Here is a 16,005-nt window from a genome sequence, read left to right as displayed (position 1 = left end):
CAACAGCCCAGGGTGGAGGCAGAGCTGAAGGGAGGAGGGAGGAGGTGGGGGGAAGTGTGTCCACACGATGGAACTTCTCTTAGGGCCAGGCTCTGTGGTCTGAACCCTAACCCTCCAACCCCAACTCTACCAGTGAAGGTGCGCAGGGGTGTGTGCGTGCGTGCATGTGTGTGTGTGCGTGTGTGTGTGTGTTACAATGTTGCAAAGTCTCATGCCGGCTGGCGCGGGCACAGGCAGCCTGGCAAATGTGTGCCTGGCGGGGGAGAGCTGGAGGTCACCTTAGAGGTGGAGATGGTTCCCGGAAGGCTTCCCGGAGGAGGTGGCTGACGCTCTGTTAAGCCCTTTGCTGTTTCTGTAACGATGAATCTGACACAACCCACTGCAACAGAGGACAGGTTCTCTTGGGTTGATGGTTACAGTCCACTGCTCGCCAGCCTGAGCAGACACATGGCATTGCTGGAGGAAAGCTGCTAGCTAGGGACAGTGGAGAAGCCAGGGAAGAAGAGACCCAGGCTCCCTCCCCAGCCCTGCTACGGCCAGGCCCCGGATGACCTCAGAGCTTCCGCTGGGCTGCACCCCTTAAAGACCCCACACCTCCCAGGGCACCACGCTGGGGGCCAGGCCTCTGGGGACACCTGAGCGGCCTGGAGGGGGGGGGGGCCGGGCCGGGCAGCCGCTGGCCTCGGCCTGCAGGCCTCAGGGCCTTCAGTGATGGAGGACAGGGGGGTGTGGGGGTGTCCGGGGCCTCTGCGGCTCTGTGGCCGTGTCCTTGGCACCGGGCAGGGTGGTGATGGTGACCCCTGGCTCTCCCCAACCCCAGGCCTGAAGATGACAGGCATGGAGTGCGTGGAGGGCATGGCGGCCGGCCTGTACCAGGAGCTCTTTTCCGCAGTGGTCTCGCTCATCAACCGGTACCTGGGGGCTGTGGTCGGGCACAAGTGGGGGCAGGCGGGCAGCGCTGGAGTTTGCAGTCAGCTCAGCGCGTCTGGGCGGACGCGAGGCCAGCACAGGGATCCGTGAGAGGCAGGGCGGGGGGCGTGGCTCCGCGCAAGGGGCGTGGCCAGCCAGTGTGGGCGTGGCCGGCCAGGGTGGGCGTGGCTGGCCACTGTGGGCGTGACTGGCCAGTGTGGGCATGGCCGGCCAGTGTGGGCGTGGCCGGCCAGTGTGGGCGTGGCCCCACCACACAGGACGTGGCTGGCCACTGTGGGCGTGGCTGGCCACTGTGGGCGTGACTGGCCAGTGTGGGCGTGGCCCCACCACACAGGGCGTGGCACGGTGCTGGGGGCGTGGCTAAGCGGTGCAGGCGGGGCTCTGCAGTACGGGTGGGAGTTGGTGGGGGCGGGGCTCGGCTGCAGAGGCGTGGCTCCACAGAAAGGGGAGTGGCTCAGCCGTGGAGGTGTGGCTCCACCGTAGGGGCGTGGCCACCGCATCCCTGGTGGGGCAATGAGCCCCCACCCTTGAACCACTGGGGAAGCCCATGCTCAGAGAGGGTCAGTGACTTGCCCACCTTCACACAGCCTGTGAGCGGTGAGCTTGGTTCTCACACCGGGTCTCCCCACCCACCTAGTTCTTCCATCTCCGCAGTGGGGAAGCTGGCGGCTTGGACCAGGGCCCATCACACTCCGGGCCTTCTCGGAATCCCTTCTCGCTTCTCTCTCTAGATCCTTCTGCTCCCAGCACCTGTCCATGGCCTCCATCACGGTGGTCGACTCCGCCGGTTTCCAGAACCCCAGGCATCAGGGCAGAGGCCGGGCAGCCACCTTCGAGGAGCTGTGCCATAATTACGCTCAGGAGCGCCTGCAGCTGCTTTTCTACCAGCGGACCTTCGTCTCCACGCTGGAGCGGTACCGAGAGGTCAGCTGGGTGGGCTGGGCCAGGCGAGGGCAGATGAGAGGTTGGGGGAGAGGAGGACTAATAGGACTCTGCCCTGCGGTGGCCATCTCTCTGGGTTTTGGGGACTCCCGTGTCTCCTTTCCCCACATTTGGTCCAGCAGCAGGGGCCTGTGCTCTTCCTGGCTCTGGGGGTCAGGGTCAGTATCTCTGATCTCTGGTCCCCGGCCGCTGTCCTGCTGTCTCCTGGAAGCCTATGGCTGGTGCAGTGGGAAGTCCTTTGAGGAAGGACTTGGATCATTGATAAAAGGAGTCCCGAGCCGGGCACCAGTGGCTCACACCTGTCATCCTACCTACTCAGGAGCCTGAGGTCTGAGGATCGCAGTTTGAAGCTAGCCTGAGCAGGAAAGCCTGTGAGACTTCTATCTCCAGTCACATCACAGAAAAAAGCTAGAATGGCGCTGTGGCTCAAGCAGTGGAGCACTAGCCTTGAGCAAAAAAGAAGGAGCTTAGAGACATCACTCAGGCCCAGAGTTCAAGCCTCAGGCCCAGCAATTTAAAAAAATAAAAATTAAAAAGAGGAGGAGCCCTGATGAGGTCAGGGTCTTGAGCTTGCTCTGTGGGCGCTCTACTGCTCAAACCGTGCCTCCAGCCTGGCTTTTTGTTGGGTTTTTTAGGATAGGGTCTGGCTTTTTGCCTGGGCGTATGCCTGAACTTGGCTCCTCTACTTTAGTTTCTCTTCACTGCTGGGACCACAGGCATGTGCTACCCCATCCTAGCCTTCCTTCTGCGGAAACTTGGGCCTCCTGGACCTTTGGGCCCAGGCTGGCCGGATGCTGTCATCCTTCCAGGCTCAGCTTCCCACATAGCTTGGGACGACAGGAATGCACCTCTGCACCCAGCTGTGGCCTAAGAAGGGGGGGGCTGGTGACCTTTAATGCCCAGGCTGGCCTTGAACCACAGTCCTCTGGAGTAGTACCTAGGAAGCCAGGCATGAGCCCGGCTGGAGACTTTGCTTCGTAAAAGTACCACATTGCCTATTAAATTCCAGCCCTTGTGATTCGGAAGGGGGTGCGTTCACCCCATAGCGACCCAGCCAAGCACAAAGTGGTAAGCTAACGGCTTCCAGCGGGTCTGTGCAGGCGAGCATCCGCACACGCCCGTGACCGTGGTGACACTGCGAATGTCTCCAGGATCCCGGAGGCCGCAGGGTGTCCTCCCCTCCTCCTCTCCCCGGGACCGTGTTGATTCCAGTAGCAAAAAGTGAGCAACTATTGGAAATGGCCATATTGCTCATCCATACGATCACAGACATTGAAATTCGGGTTATTCCTTTGGCAGAAGCCCAAAACAACAGTAAAAATAAAAATATCTGCGTGGATGCATTTCAAACAAATAGTATCGATAGGGCCCAGCAATAACTCTCAGGGCTAGTGTGTATGGGGGGGGGTGCATCTTAGTTCCCCCTCCACCAGAGGCCCCTCTCCATCCGCTCAGCTCACTTTGGAGCTAACAGCCCCTGTGATGCTGTCTTTTAGGAAGGTATCCCTGTGCACTTTGACCTTCCAGAGTCTTCCCTGGAGACTACGGTGGCTCTCATGGATCAGAATCCCTACCAGGTAACCAGGCACCCAGGAAAGCAAGGCTTTTGGGCTTCACTTTTTAGTGAAATGCTAGATGTGGCAAGCTTTTGTGCCACGCTTGTGCCAGCCCTGGGGACTGACAGAGACCCTCCAGCCCCCCACTGCCGGTGCCTGGGACCCATCCCTGGTTCTGCACAGATTCATCTGGGATATGGCCCAGGCAACTCGGAGGTGACAATGTCCTGGGGTTAGGAACCACCTCTCAGCCTCTGTGTGAGTGGCAGAGCCTGTGGGCAGAGCCAAGGCGGCTCACCAGACTGCAGCCGCTTGTGCCGAGTTGGGTCTGGTGTTCAGATAAAGATGCTGTGCCCAACTCAGAGAAAACGAGGCCCAGAGAAGGGACGCGATCCCCTTCAGGTCACAGGCGTGACCGGGGCGGTTGCTGCAGGAGTTCCAGCCTGGCCTGAGGTCCTTTCCGTGTACCCTGGGCCTCCGCAGGTCCACGTGGCGGCTGGCGGTGGCCCAGAGGATGCCAGGGGCCTCTTCTGGCTACTGGATGAGGAGGTGCGGGTGGAAGGTTCCAGCGACAGCGTGGTGCTCGAGCGTCTGCGTGCAACCTTTGAGAAGAAGGGAGCCGGGCAGGAAGGTGAGGGACGAGGGGAAGGTATGGGGCGAGTCCAACCTGCATGCTGGGTGCTGTTCTGCTGGGCCAGCACGGAGGCCAGCATGGAGGCTGCGCGTGAGCAGGAAGTGAGCGGGGAGAGCGGAGCCCGCGTGAGGAGGAAGTGAGCGGGGAGAGCGGAGGCCGCGTGAGGAGGAAGTGAGCGGGGAGAGCGCAGGCCGCGTGAGCAGGAAGTGAGCGGGGAGAGCGGAGGCCGCGTGAGCGGGAAGTGAGCGGGGAGAGCAGAGGCTGTGAGCAGGAAGTGAGCGGGGAGAGCGGAGGCCGCGTGAGCAGGAAGTGAGCGGGGAGAGCGGAGGCCGCGTGAGCGGGAAGTGAGCGGGGAGAGCGGAGGCTGCGTGAGTGGGAAGTGAGCGGGGAGAGCGGAGGCTGCGTGAGCAGGAAGTGAGCGGGGAGAGCGGAGGCTGCGTGAGGAGGAAGTGAGCGGGGAGAGCGGAGGCTGTGAGCAGGAAGTGAGCGGGGAGAGCGGAGGCCGCGTGAGCAGGAAGTGAGCGGGGAGAGCGGAGGCCGCGTGAGCAGGAAGTGAGCGGGGAGAGCGGAGGCTGCGTGAGCAGGAAGTGAGCGGGGAGAGCGGAGGCCGCGTGAGCAGGAAGTGAGCGGCGAGAGCGGAAGCCGCGTGAGGAGGAAGTGAGCGGGGAGAGCGGAGGCTGCGTGAGCGGGAAGTGAGCGGGGAGAGCGGAAGCCGCGTGAGGAGGAAGTGAGCGGGGAGAGCGGAGGCCGGGTGAGCAGGAAGTGAGCGGGGAGAGCGGAGGCTGCGTGAGCGGGAAGTGAGCGGGGAGAGCGGAGGCTGCGTGAGCGGGAAGTGAGCGGGGAGAGCGGAGGCTGCGTGAGGAGGAAGTGAGCGGGGAGAGCGGAGGCCGGGTGAGCAGGAAGTGAGCGGGGAGAGCGGAGGCCGCGTGAGGAGGAAGTGAGGGGGGAGAGCGGAGGCCGCGTGAGCAGGAAGTGAGCGGGGAGAGCGGAGGCCACGTGAGGAGGAAGTGAGCGGGGAGAGCGGAGGCCACGTGAGCAGGAAGTGAGCGGGGAGAGCGGAGGCCACGTGAGCAGGAAGTGAGCGGGGAGAGCGGAGGCCACGTGAGGAGGAAGTGAGCGGGGAGAGCGGAGGCCACGTGAGGAGGAAGTGAGCGGGGAGAGCGGAGGCTGCGTGAGGAGGAAGTGAGCGGGGAGAGCGGAGGCCGCGTGAGCGGGAAGTGAGCGGGGAGAGCGGAGGCCGCGTGAGGAGGAAGTGAGCGGGGAGAGCGGAGGCCGCGTGAGGAGGAAGTGAGCGGGGAGAGCGGAGGCTGTGAGCAGGAAGTGAGCGGGGAGAGCGGAGGCTGTGAGCAGGAAGTGAGCGGGGAGAGCGGAGGCCGCATGAGCGGGAAGTGAGCGGGGAGAGCGGAGGCCGCGTGAGGAGGAAGTGAGCGGGGAGAGCGGAGGCCGCGTGAGGAGGAAGTGAGCGGGGAGAGCGGAGGCTGTGAGCAGGAAGTGAGCGGGGAGAGCGGAGGCTGTGAGCAGGAAGTGAGCGGGGAGAGCGGAGGCCGCATGAGCGGGAAGTGAGCGGGGAGAGCGGAGGCCGCATGAGCGGGAAGTGAGCGGGGAGAGCGGAGGCCGCATGAGCGGGAAGTGAGCGGGGAGAGCGGAGGCCGCGTGAGGAGGAAGTGAGCGGGGAGAGCGGAGGCCGCGTGAGGAGGAAGTGAGCGGGGAGAGCGGAGGCCGCGTGAGGAGGAAGTGAGCGGGGAGAGCGGAGGCCGCGTGAGCGGGAAGTGAGCGGGGAGAGCGGAGGCCGCGTGAGCGGGAAGTGAGCGGGGAGAGCGGAGGCTGCGTGAGCGGGAAGTGAGCGGGGAGAGCGGAGGCTGCGTGAGCAGGAAGTGAGCGGGGAGAGCGGAGGCTGCGTGAGGAGGAAGTGAGCGGGGAGAGCGGAGGCTGCGTGAGGAGGAAGTGAGCGGGGAGAGCGGAGGCCGCGTGAGCGGGAAGTGAGCGGGGAGAGCGGAGGCCGCGTGAGCGGGAAGTGAGCGGGGAGAGCGGAGGCTGCGTGAGCGGGAAGTGAGCGGGGAGAGCGGAGGCTGCGTGAGCGGGAAGTGAGCGGGGAGAGCGGAGGCTGCGTGAGGAGGAAGTGAGCGGGAAGAGCGGAGGCTGTGAGCAGGAAGTGAGCGGGGAGAGCGGAGGCTGTGAGCAGGAAGTGAGCGGGGAGAGCGGAGGCTGTGAGCAGGAAGTGAGCGGGGAGAGCGGAGGCTGCGTGAGGAGGAAGTGAGCGGGGAGAGCGGAGGCTGTGAGCAGGAAGTGAGCGGGGAGAGCGGAGGCTGTGAGCAGGAAGTGAGCGGGGAGAGCGGAGGCCGCATGAGCGGGAAGTGAGCGGGGAGAGCGGAGGCCGCGTGAGGAGGAAGTGAGCGGGGAGAGCGGAGGCCGCGTGAGGAGGAAGTGAGTGGGGAGAGCGGAGGCCGCGTGAGCAGGAAGTGAGCGGGGAGAGCGGAGGCCGCGTGAGCGGGAAGTGAGCGGGGAGAGCGGAGGCCGCGTGAGCGGGAAGTGAGCGGGGAGAGCGGAGGCTGCGTGAGCGGGAAGTGAGCGGGGAGAGCGGAGGCTGCGTGAGCGGGAAGTGAGCGGGGAGAGCGGAGGCTGCGTGAGCGGGAAGTGAGCGGGGAGAGCGGAGGCTGCGTGAGCGGGAAGTGAGCGGGGAGAGCGGAGACTGCGTGAGGAGGAAGTGAGCGGGGAGAGCGGAGGCTGCGTGAGCAGGAAGTACGCGTTTAGGGTGGAGGTCTGGGCTCTCTGCCCCGCACAGGCCAGGCAGGGTGCCCCGCCAGGCAGGAAGGCAGGCAGGGGCACGTGCGCGTGTTGTGAGCATCGGTGGACTTCTGTGAAAAGCAGAAGAAAAACGAGGTCAAATACCAGATAGAAAGATTGATGAACAGAAGGACAGCTAGATAATAGATGGATAGAGAGATAGATGATAGACAGAGAGATGGATGGATAGATTGATTGATAGATGGATGGATTGGTAGATAGGTGGATGGCTGGATAGATAGATGGATAGATGGATGGATGGATAGTGAGATTGATAGAGGGATGGATAGATAGATGGGTAGATTGATAGAAGGGTGGATTGATGGATGGATGGATAGATAGATGGATGGGTAGATTGATAGCTGGATGGATAGATAGATGGATGATAGATTGATGGATGAATGGATAGATGGATGAATGGATGGATGGATAGGTAGATGGATACATGATAGATAAATGTTGCAGATGCCTACATTTTAATAATACGAATGTATGTCCTGACACTAACACACTAATACAATAGTGTTGCATGCACACACACAACGGTTGGGGGACTGGCCCATGAGGCAACAGTCCTTATTGCTCTGGAAAGTTCCCTCCACTCTGGAGGGTGCTGGCACTGGGCCAGACCAGTACTGACAGCCCCCACCCCTTACCCTCCCTCCCCAACCTGCTCTGGACTCTGAGATGCACTGACTCCTTTGCCAGCTGGTGAAGGACAACGAGAGGGTGGAGGAAACTTGGGTTTCCGGAACTTTCAGTTGGGCAGACATCGTGGATGTCTGGTGAGATGCCAGGGTCAGACACAGGCCAGGTGGCTGCTGGTGCTCACCCATGTAGCAATTATTTTGGGGGGGGGTTGCTGGTCTTGGGTCCTGACCTCAGGACCTGGGCACTGTCCCTGAGCTTCTTTTGCTCAAGGCTAGCACTCTACTGCTTGAGCCACAGCTCCACCTCCGGCTTTTTGGTGGCTAATAGTTGTGGGTAAGAGTCTCACAGACTTTCCTGGCCAGACTGGCTTTGAACCACAATCCTTGGCTCTCAGCCTCCTGAGTAGCTAAGGAAGACAGACGTGAGCCACCGGCGCCCAGCCCAGATGCAATATTTTATGCACCTCATTTCCTTTAAGCCTACGCTGCCCACTGAGGTGTCATACTGGGGAGGAAACAGAGGCTCAGAGACTCAGTGTCTCTGCCAACTCTTGCACAGCAGGGGATGGCGGGCAGCCTCAGGCCCAGCCCAGCTCAGGCTCCCTTTGGCCCTGCCCTCTCTTCCCACTCTGCCAGCATAGACACGTGCATGCATGCACGCGCGCACACACACACACACACACACACACACACACACACACACACACACAGCCCTCAAGAGGGCACTGAGCATTTATTTCCTTCCTGATCACCAAGACAATTTTTAGACGGTGTGCGAATAAATATTTTAAAAGTATTTAATAGCTACTTATTCCCGTGCATATTAGGAAAATACATAATGCTTGTACATCAAACTCACAGTGCAATGTTTCTTTAAAAAACAACAACAAACAAACAAATGTACTTGTGTAACACAGATAGATAGCCGTCTTAAAGGATGCATTCAGCAAATCGCAGCATCGGGGAGAGACGGGGATGCCTATCGAAAACGCACCCAGGGGACCGAAACCGACAAAGGCTGGCTGAAATAGATGTCCAGGCTTCCCGAAAACAGAGAGGGATAGAAATCCTCTTTGGAAATAAAGTTGCCTGGGTTCCCAGGTGCAGGGGGCACACGGATGCCCCGAGCTGTGACCTTTAGCTGGCTGGAAGTAACGAAAACCTACTGTGTTCTTGGGGTGCCAGCAGCTTTCGCAGTATCCCCTGTGGGGCTGGCATTCACCCCGCCCCCTTTGTGTCTCCCACAGGACCCCCCGCCCTCCAGACCTGTGAGCAGCCTCTGCAGTGCGAGGTGTTCCACCAGCTGGGCCAGGACCCCGTGCGCTACGACCTCACGGGCTGGCTGCACAGAGCCAAGCCCAACCTCTCGGCGCTCGACGCTCCACAGCTCCTGCACCAGTCCAAAAGGTGAGCCAGGTTGGGGTGGGGGGGGGGGGAGGAGGGGAGGGATTGTAACCTCCTTCTCCCAGTGGGAGTTCAAAGCCCCAGAGAGCCCCGTCCTGGAATCCACAGATGGCGACTCCAGCGGGAAAACCAGCTGCTGGAGAAAAAGCTGGTCAGAAAACTGAAAGAAAAAGAAAAGAAAAAAAAAAAAGCGGAGGCTTAGGTTGGCGCTTTGCCTTTCATTAAGTCTCGGGGAGATGATGAGAGTGGAACCATTTTTATGGACATCCTGGAGCTCCGGGGTCGTAAAACTGAAACTGAGACATTTTGTAGCATTAAAAAATAAAACACCTTCACGGTGTCGTTTCCTGACCACTCAACCCAGAGATGTGGCGCAAGGCTGGTAGCTCCTGCTTTGCTTCCACAGTTTGTTTTTTTTTTGGGGGGGTGCATGTGGGTGCACCTCCCAGGTCTATGCGCACGCAAGTGTGTGCATGCATGCACCTCCCATGTTTAAGGCCGGTTTCTGGTGATGTCGATCTTGCAGCAAGAAAAGGAGGCTCTGGGGCCTAGGGTAGGTGTTTACCACCTACTCCGGCACCCGGGCTTTATTTTACACAAGGACTTCATTCATGCTCATGGCAACCGTGGGTCCTTAGACCCATTTTACAGCTGAGAAGAGCGAGGCTGCGGCTGGGTAAGCAGCTTGCCTCTTGATCACACAGCAGCTCTGGGATATGCCGGAAGTCTAAGCGATGCCCGGGGCCCCTGTCAGGCCGTTGTGGTCAGAGTTAGGTGGAGAGCCCAGGGCTTGCAGCTCCTGCAGAGAAGTCAAGGCAGGGGGCACGGGGCAGAGGGAGGGCTCACGAACCCACAGGGGACTCAAGAGGGAAGCACAGTCCTGTCCTGTGTCCCCTGCGTGGCTGGTGAGCTGTCTGTCGCTCTCTCTTCTGCGGGCGGGCTGCAGGACGGCTCTGCGTCTGTCTTGAGTCTGGGTGTGCGGGGATGGACATGGCCCCCCGTTCCCTCTGCAAGCCTGCAGGTCTTTCTGTGAGGCTTCGGGGATGTCAGGCAGCTCCATGGCGGGACCCAGCTCATGTCTCAGCACCTTGGAGAGTTCCACCCCACTCTGGTCCTGCGGGGGCTGAGCTAGGGCAGAGCAAGGCCAGGCTTTGCTACCAGCCTGGCATGGCGTGGGAAGGGGGCACAGCAAAGCCCAGCCCCGGGGAGCCGGGGGAGGAAGCGCTGACCTCGGGGGCCGGGCCTGCCCCCCGGGGGCCCCAGGGGTGTGCACTCAGCCCCCGCAGTGGGGTGCTGAGGAGCCTTCCAGATGTTCCTCACGTGCACTGGAGCTTCAGAGGAACTGATTCTGTCCGTCTTTTATAGCAGGAGAGCTAAGGGATCCCCCCAGGGAAGAATGGGGGTGCTCTCACCTCTTGCTCCCCCTGATTCTCCCTTCCCTCCTCTCCCCCTCCCCGCCCCCCGCCCAGGGAGGAGCTGCTCAGTCTGTTCCAGGCCCAGGCCAAGCTGCCCCCGGTGTGCCAGGCGCTGGCCGGGCTGGCCGCCGCCTCGCCCCAGGCCCTGCAGCGGAACCGCGTGCTGAGGCGGGCATTCGCCGGCAGCCTCGGTGCGCTCAAGAGGAGAGCGTCCTGCGCCCAGATCAAGCTGCAGATGGTGAGGGTCCCTCCCCCGGCCCCCCGCCCCTCCCAGCCTGCACGACCCCGAGCCCCTCTGGCCTGGGCACCTCCCCGCATCGTCTGATCCCTCCTGGCAAAGCGGGGGGGGGGGGGGCGCAGGCTTGGCGGAGCGGATGGATGCCGCAGGAGCTCCGTCTGCCTTTCCCACGGGGAGGATCTGTCTTTGGGGGTGCAGGGAGTCGGGTTGGGCAGCAGACATCCCCCTGTGGCCTACACCCGCAACACCAGCCCGCTAACAAATGGCCCGGATGGCGGGAAGCATTTACGTTTTGAAGTATCTTCCGACGTAGGAGGTCTTACACGATTCTGTCTGTGTGGCTTGAGAATCCCTGGAGGGCTCTCTCCCTGCCTCAGTTTCCCCGCCTGCCTCACCGGGAGCGATTATAAAGGTCCCTCCTATCTTACCAGTACGAACCAGGACGGAGGTGGGAAACGCTTGGTTTAGGACTCAGGGGGCCTCAGGGGCAGCCCGCGCTCACGCCTCTCTGCTTGGCCCTAGGATGCCCTGGTCAGCCTGCTCAGCCGGTCTCAGCTGCACTTCATCCACTGTCTGCTGCCGGCCGCGGAGGTGGAGAGCGACGCCGGACAGGGGTCCGGTGGAGACCAGCCAGGGGCGGGCCAGCCCCAGGCCCTGGACGTCCCGGCTCTGAGGGCCCAGCTCGCTGGCTCTCACATCCTGCAGGCGCTGCGGCTGCACAGGACAGGTAAGGGCCAGCGGGGTCGGAGCACCTGACCTGCCCCCCCCCGCCCCCCCCAGGTCACCAATGATGCCTCGGGAGTGTGCACACGGCCCGTTGCGGGCCTGTCTGGACAGCCCTGCACGGGAGGCCATCTTGCACCTGACACACGAGTGCACCTCAGGGCGGGGAGCAGGCTGTTCACGCAGACAGCACAGGATGGGGCCAGGGAGGCCGGGCTGTGTCTCACTGGTTCTTTTGGGAATCAGGGGTGGGGAGTGGGGTGGATTTTTCAAGGAGCCCTGGTTTCAGGAGGGTCAGTTTGGTTGGAGGTGCTGGTGCAATGATAGGCCGGACGGTGACCCGCGCGCCCGCAGGGGTGTCCCGCAGGGGTGTCCCGCAGGGGTGTCCCGCAGGCAGCAGGCAGGGCCACCGAGAGCTAGGGTTTGGAGGGTGGGGTTCAGATTGGATGGGAAGCAGCGGGGGATGAGGCTTCTGGGTCCCCCCCGGCCGTGTCCCCCACCTCCGAGGAGGACACTTAGCAATCACAGAGCTTAGCAGACGAGACGGGAGTTTTAATCAAGGGGACAAAGTTTTCTCCTTTATACCAGAGCAAGCAACCTCCCACCTGTTAATCTTGGTGCTTTTATGGTGTCGGTCCCGGGGCTTGAACCCAGGGCCTGGGTGCTGTCCCTGGGGTTTATTTTGCTCAAGGCTCATGCTCTAACATACGAACCACAGTTCCCGTTGGACTTTTTTTTCCTGGGGGGGGGGTGCACTTTCTTGCCCAGGCTGGCTTTGAACCGTGATCCTCAGACCTCAGCCTCCTGAGTGGCTGGGATGACAGGCGTGAGCCGCTGGCGCCCGGCCTTCAGTTTAATCTTACGTGTTGGGTGTGACCTTAAATCTCCTGGTGTCTTTTTCTTTCCTGCTCTCAGCGCTATTCCTCTGCTGGTCACTTAGAAACGCTTCAGGCAGAGGGTAGGCGCCCGGGCCGGTGGCGGGGGGTCTTAGGCAGCCACTTGTTCATTCCTTCTGGAGTCCCCAATGCCCAGTCTGGGGTCCAGACCCCCATCACAGGAATAATGGAACCGGGGACACCCAGTGAGCGCTTCACAGAGAAGGTGGGAGCGGATGGAGACTCAGAGGAGCCCTCTCCCCCACCCCTCCTCTCCCCTCCTCATCTCTCCCCGCTCCCTCCCCCTGCAGACCCCCTCCGCTCCCACCAGCGGATTGATGGATCGATCGATTGGTTCTGCCTGGCTGGCCAGCTGGTGCTGTGGCGCTCTCCCCCGCCCACGCGTGTTCTTTTGGGGCCTCCCTGGCTCATGTCACTGTGGGGTCCTCACAGGAGCCCAACCCAGCCGGGGTGAGCTCCCCCCTGGAGTAAAGCCTGAGGCCTCATGGGGTTGCTTTGCACCCTCCGCTCTCACTCCTGGCTAGTTCTGCCTGCCCTCCCTCCCTCCTCCCCCAGGAAGGCCTCCCGGGTTGGTTATGCCCCACTCCCTCTGCGCTGTGTGTTTGGATTGTGTGATCAGGGCTCAGCAGTGCAGCCTGGCCGGCCAGGCTTGCTGAGATTCTCTCATTTCCCTCACCAGCCCTTCCCCCGCTCCCCCCACTGGAGAAGTCCCTACCTCCTGGATCTCAATCCCACATCACTACACGGGCAGATGATAAGCAAGGTCTAAGCCGGGTATGGTAGTGCATGCCTGTAATCCCAGCTATGCAGGAGGCCTAGATTAGTAGGAAATCATCATTCAAGCTTAGAGGGGACAAAAAATAAGTAGACATAAAAAGGAGACCTTATCTGAAAAGAGAGGAAGAGGGGCGCGTGGTGGAGCAGCTGGGCAAGCACGCGGCTCCAAATTCAAACTCAGGCGGCGGCCCTAGCGGGGTTCGGAGGCCGGGCCTGCGTCTGGAGCTCTAGGCCCGTCTCCTGGTTTGGACCCTGACTTCTCTTGCCCCCTTAGGCTTCGCAGACCACATGGGGCTCCCCCAGTTCCGCAGGCGCTTCCAGGCTCTGGACCCTGCGCTGCTGAAGCGGCTGGTTTCAGGGTCCGAGGGCGTGGACGAGCGGCAGGTACGTGCAGGAGGGGACAGAGGGGCTCCCCTTCTACATGGGGTCACTGCGGGGCGGGGGGGGTGCAGGAGGAGCCAGGCAGCACTGTCCCCCATCTTGGTGGTGGCTCATCCTGCCGGGCTGGGGGCCACCAGCCCTGTGTGGCCGGGGACACTTGGTCCCTCACCGGGGGAGGCTGGGGGGGCTCCTCCGCTCTGGTAACCGGGCAGCGGTGGGGCGTGGGGTGCTCTCTGTAGGGGCGTGGGGCATTGTGCCCATGGCGGTGTGTGTGTTCTGGACGGCTCTGAAGGATCGCGGCATGGTCGGGTCAAAGCCGCCTTCTGCGGGTGCTCCCAGCACCTCCAAAAATGGAAAACTACAAGTGGAATGGACTGGATTGGATATTCCCCCCCCTCTCTCTCTCTTCTCTCCCTTCTCTCTCTCTCTCTCTCTCCCTCTCTATTTGCTCACAAATCCCATTTGCTGCAGCCTAGAATTATGATAGCAAAGGAAAAAAAACAACAAAAAAAGGAAACACCAGCCTGTGTCTTATGAGAAAGCTGATAAATATTCATTTGTTGGCCACGTGACCCGCCATGAATTACCCATGAGCACGTGTGCTGGGTGCCTGGTGGGCACCGGCGGCCTCAGCCCGCACAAAGCCCTTTCAGACCAGGGTAGGGGGGACCCCCCCCCCCCTCCGCATGGGGCCAGACCAGGAGTCAGAAAAGGTCAGTGCTGGCCCTGGACACCAGAGGGCAGCAGAGGGCATGCGTGGTGGTGGTGGGGGGGGGTTGGCAGAGAAGTTTCTGGGTTCCTCTCACAGGACACCGCTGCCCCCCCACGCCTGTGCCTGGCCCCCAGCAACCGGTGCCCATTCTGTGGGCTCAGGCTGGGGATTTTGTGTCCCCCAAACAAGAATAGCCATTTCCCCCACCCCTGGAAGCGTTTGTCACCAAATCCCTAGGTGAGGAGCAGAGATCAGCCTTCAGGCAGCCCAGGCAGAGCTGGGATTTGACCTCAGGCCTTCAGAGTGCCCCGACAGGGAGTTCGAATGTTTCATTGTGCTGATGGGAGGCGCCCAGGATCACCTTTACTCCTTGGTCACTTATTTTGGTGCCGTGCCAGGGGCTTGAACTCAAGGCGCTGTCGCTGAGCGTTTCTCACGGGAGGCTGGCGCTCTACCACTTGGGCCACGAGCAGTGGTGGTCCCGTCCCTTTCCCGAGGGCCACCCCTCCCCCACTTGGTGAAGACTGTTCCTGAATATAAAATGAAGAAGCAAAAAGACAGACAGGGACATTTACACACGCACACACAGAGCTTAAGAAGACCTGTGGCCTATAGAAAACAAATAGCAACATGATTTGTATAAATCACGCTAAATGCCAGCGGACTGAGCGTCCTAAGAAAAAAGGCGGAGGTTGTTGGCCTGGATTCTGGAAGGTCAATGAATTCTAAGAAGGAGGAACACAGACACCCCGAGATATATCGCAGTCAAAACGCTGGGAGTCTCCCCAACCCACGGGAAGATCTGACAGAGGAAGGGAAGAGTCACAGACAGCACAAAAGGAAACAGGGCCAAGACCAGCCAGAGAAAGACGCAGGGAGGGCTCAAGGCCAAGGCCGGCCTGCCTTCCTTCCTGCCTTCCTTCCTTCCTTCCTTCCTTCCTTCCTGCCTTCCTTCCTGCCTTCCTTCCTTCCTTCCTTCCTTCCTTCCTTCCTTCCTTCCTTCCTTCCTTCCTTCTTCCTTCCTTCCTTCTTTCCTTCCTCCCTTCTTTCCTCCCTCCCTCCCTCCCTCCCTCCTTCCTTCCTTCCTTTCTGAGGGTCATCTCCTTTAGGTCCTTGTATGTGTTCTTAACAGCTACATTGAAGCTTTGAGTTCAAATCCTGAGGGCACAGACAGAGTTTCTTTCTACAGACTGCACCTCCTGTTCCAAGTATGCATAATTTCTAGAGCTGCCTCCTCCTCCTCCCTTTCTTCTTCTTCTTCTTTTTTTTTGGGGGGGGGGGGTCCGGTCATGAGGCCTGAACTCTGGGCCTGGGCGCTGTCCCTCAGCTCTTCAGCTCAAGGCTAGCGCTCTACCACTGAGCCACCTTCCCAGCCCCTCCCCCTCCCCCTCCCCCTCCCCCTCCTCCTCCTCCTCCTCCTCCTCCTCCTCCTCCTCTTCTTCTTCTTCTTCTTCTTCTTCTTCTTCTTCTTCTTCTTCTTCTTCTTCTTCTTCTTCTTCTTGTTCTTCTTCTTCTTCTTCTTCTTCTTCTTCTCCTCCTCCTCCTCCTCCTCCTTCTTCTTCCTTCCATCTTTTTCTTTTATTGTTGAAACCTGGCATCTTAGCTAACAGAGCCATTCTAGATTCTGATCTTTTCTTCACTATTGATGGCCTTCTCTTGGCTCTGTCTTCCCCTGGGTGTGGGGCTACAGATAGCTCTGCCCAGTTTTACAAAAACTCCTGCTTTTGTTTTCCAGCCCAGCCTCTGGGGTCTGTTATCAAACATCTTTCCCGGGGTTGCTTTTGCATTCGTTTGATGACTTTGTGTGTGAGTGTGTCGCCATTTACCACGCTGTAGCTCTGGTCTTTCAGTCTGGCATGCACGGGCTTTCTCTCTCTCTCTCCCTCTCTCTCTCTCTCTCTCTCTCTTTCTCTCTCTCTCTCTTTCTCTCTCTTCTGTGCAGCAGCCTCCCGTTCAAGCAGGT

General features: G+C 60.4%; 1 protein-coding gene across 1 annotated transcript in view; it reads left to right on the top strand.

The window, feature by feature from the left end:
• Myo18b (myosin XVIIIB) overlaps nt 1-16,005 on the top strand; it is a 121,937-nt gene that overhangs the window by 16,316 nt on the left and 89,616 nt on the right. Inside the window, exons 13-20 of the mRNA XM_042668491.1 lie at nt 821-911; nt 1,662-1,854; nt 3,369-3,449; nt 3,912-4,059; nt 8,744-8,903; nt 10,370-10,553; nt 11,076-11,280; nt 13,224-13,333. Of these exons, the coding sequence (XP_042524425.1) occupies nt 821-911; nt 1,662-1,854; nt 3,369-3,449; nt 3,912-4,059; nt 8,744-8,903; nt 10,370-10,553; nt 11,076-11,280; nt 13,224-13,333 (1,172 nt within the window). The remainder of the gene's footprint in view (nt 1-820; nt 912-1,661; nt 1,855-3,368; nt 3,450-3,911; nt 4,060-8,743; nt 8,904-10,369; nt 10,554-11,075; nt 11,281-13,223; nt 13,334-16,005) is intronic.

Source organism: Dipodomys spectabilis, unplaced genomic scaffold (assembly GCF_019054845.1).
Source record: "Dipodomys spectabilis isolate Male_0828 unplaced genomic scaffold, ASM1905484v1 ptg000439l, whole genome shotgun sequence".
Taxonomy (NCBI): Eukaryota; Metazoa; Chordata; class Mammalia; order Rodentia; family Heteromyidae; genus Dipodomys; species Dipodomys spectabilis.
The sequence above is the reverse complement of the archived record's forward strand: the minus strand, read 5'-3'. Positions and strand labels throughout refer to the sequence as shown.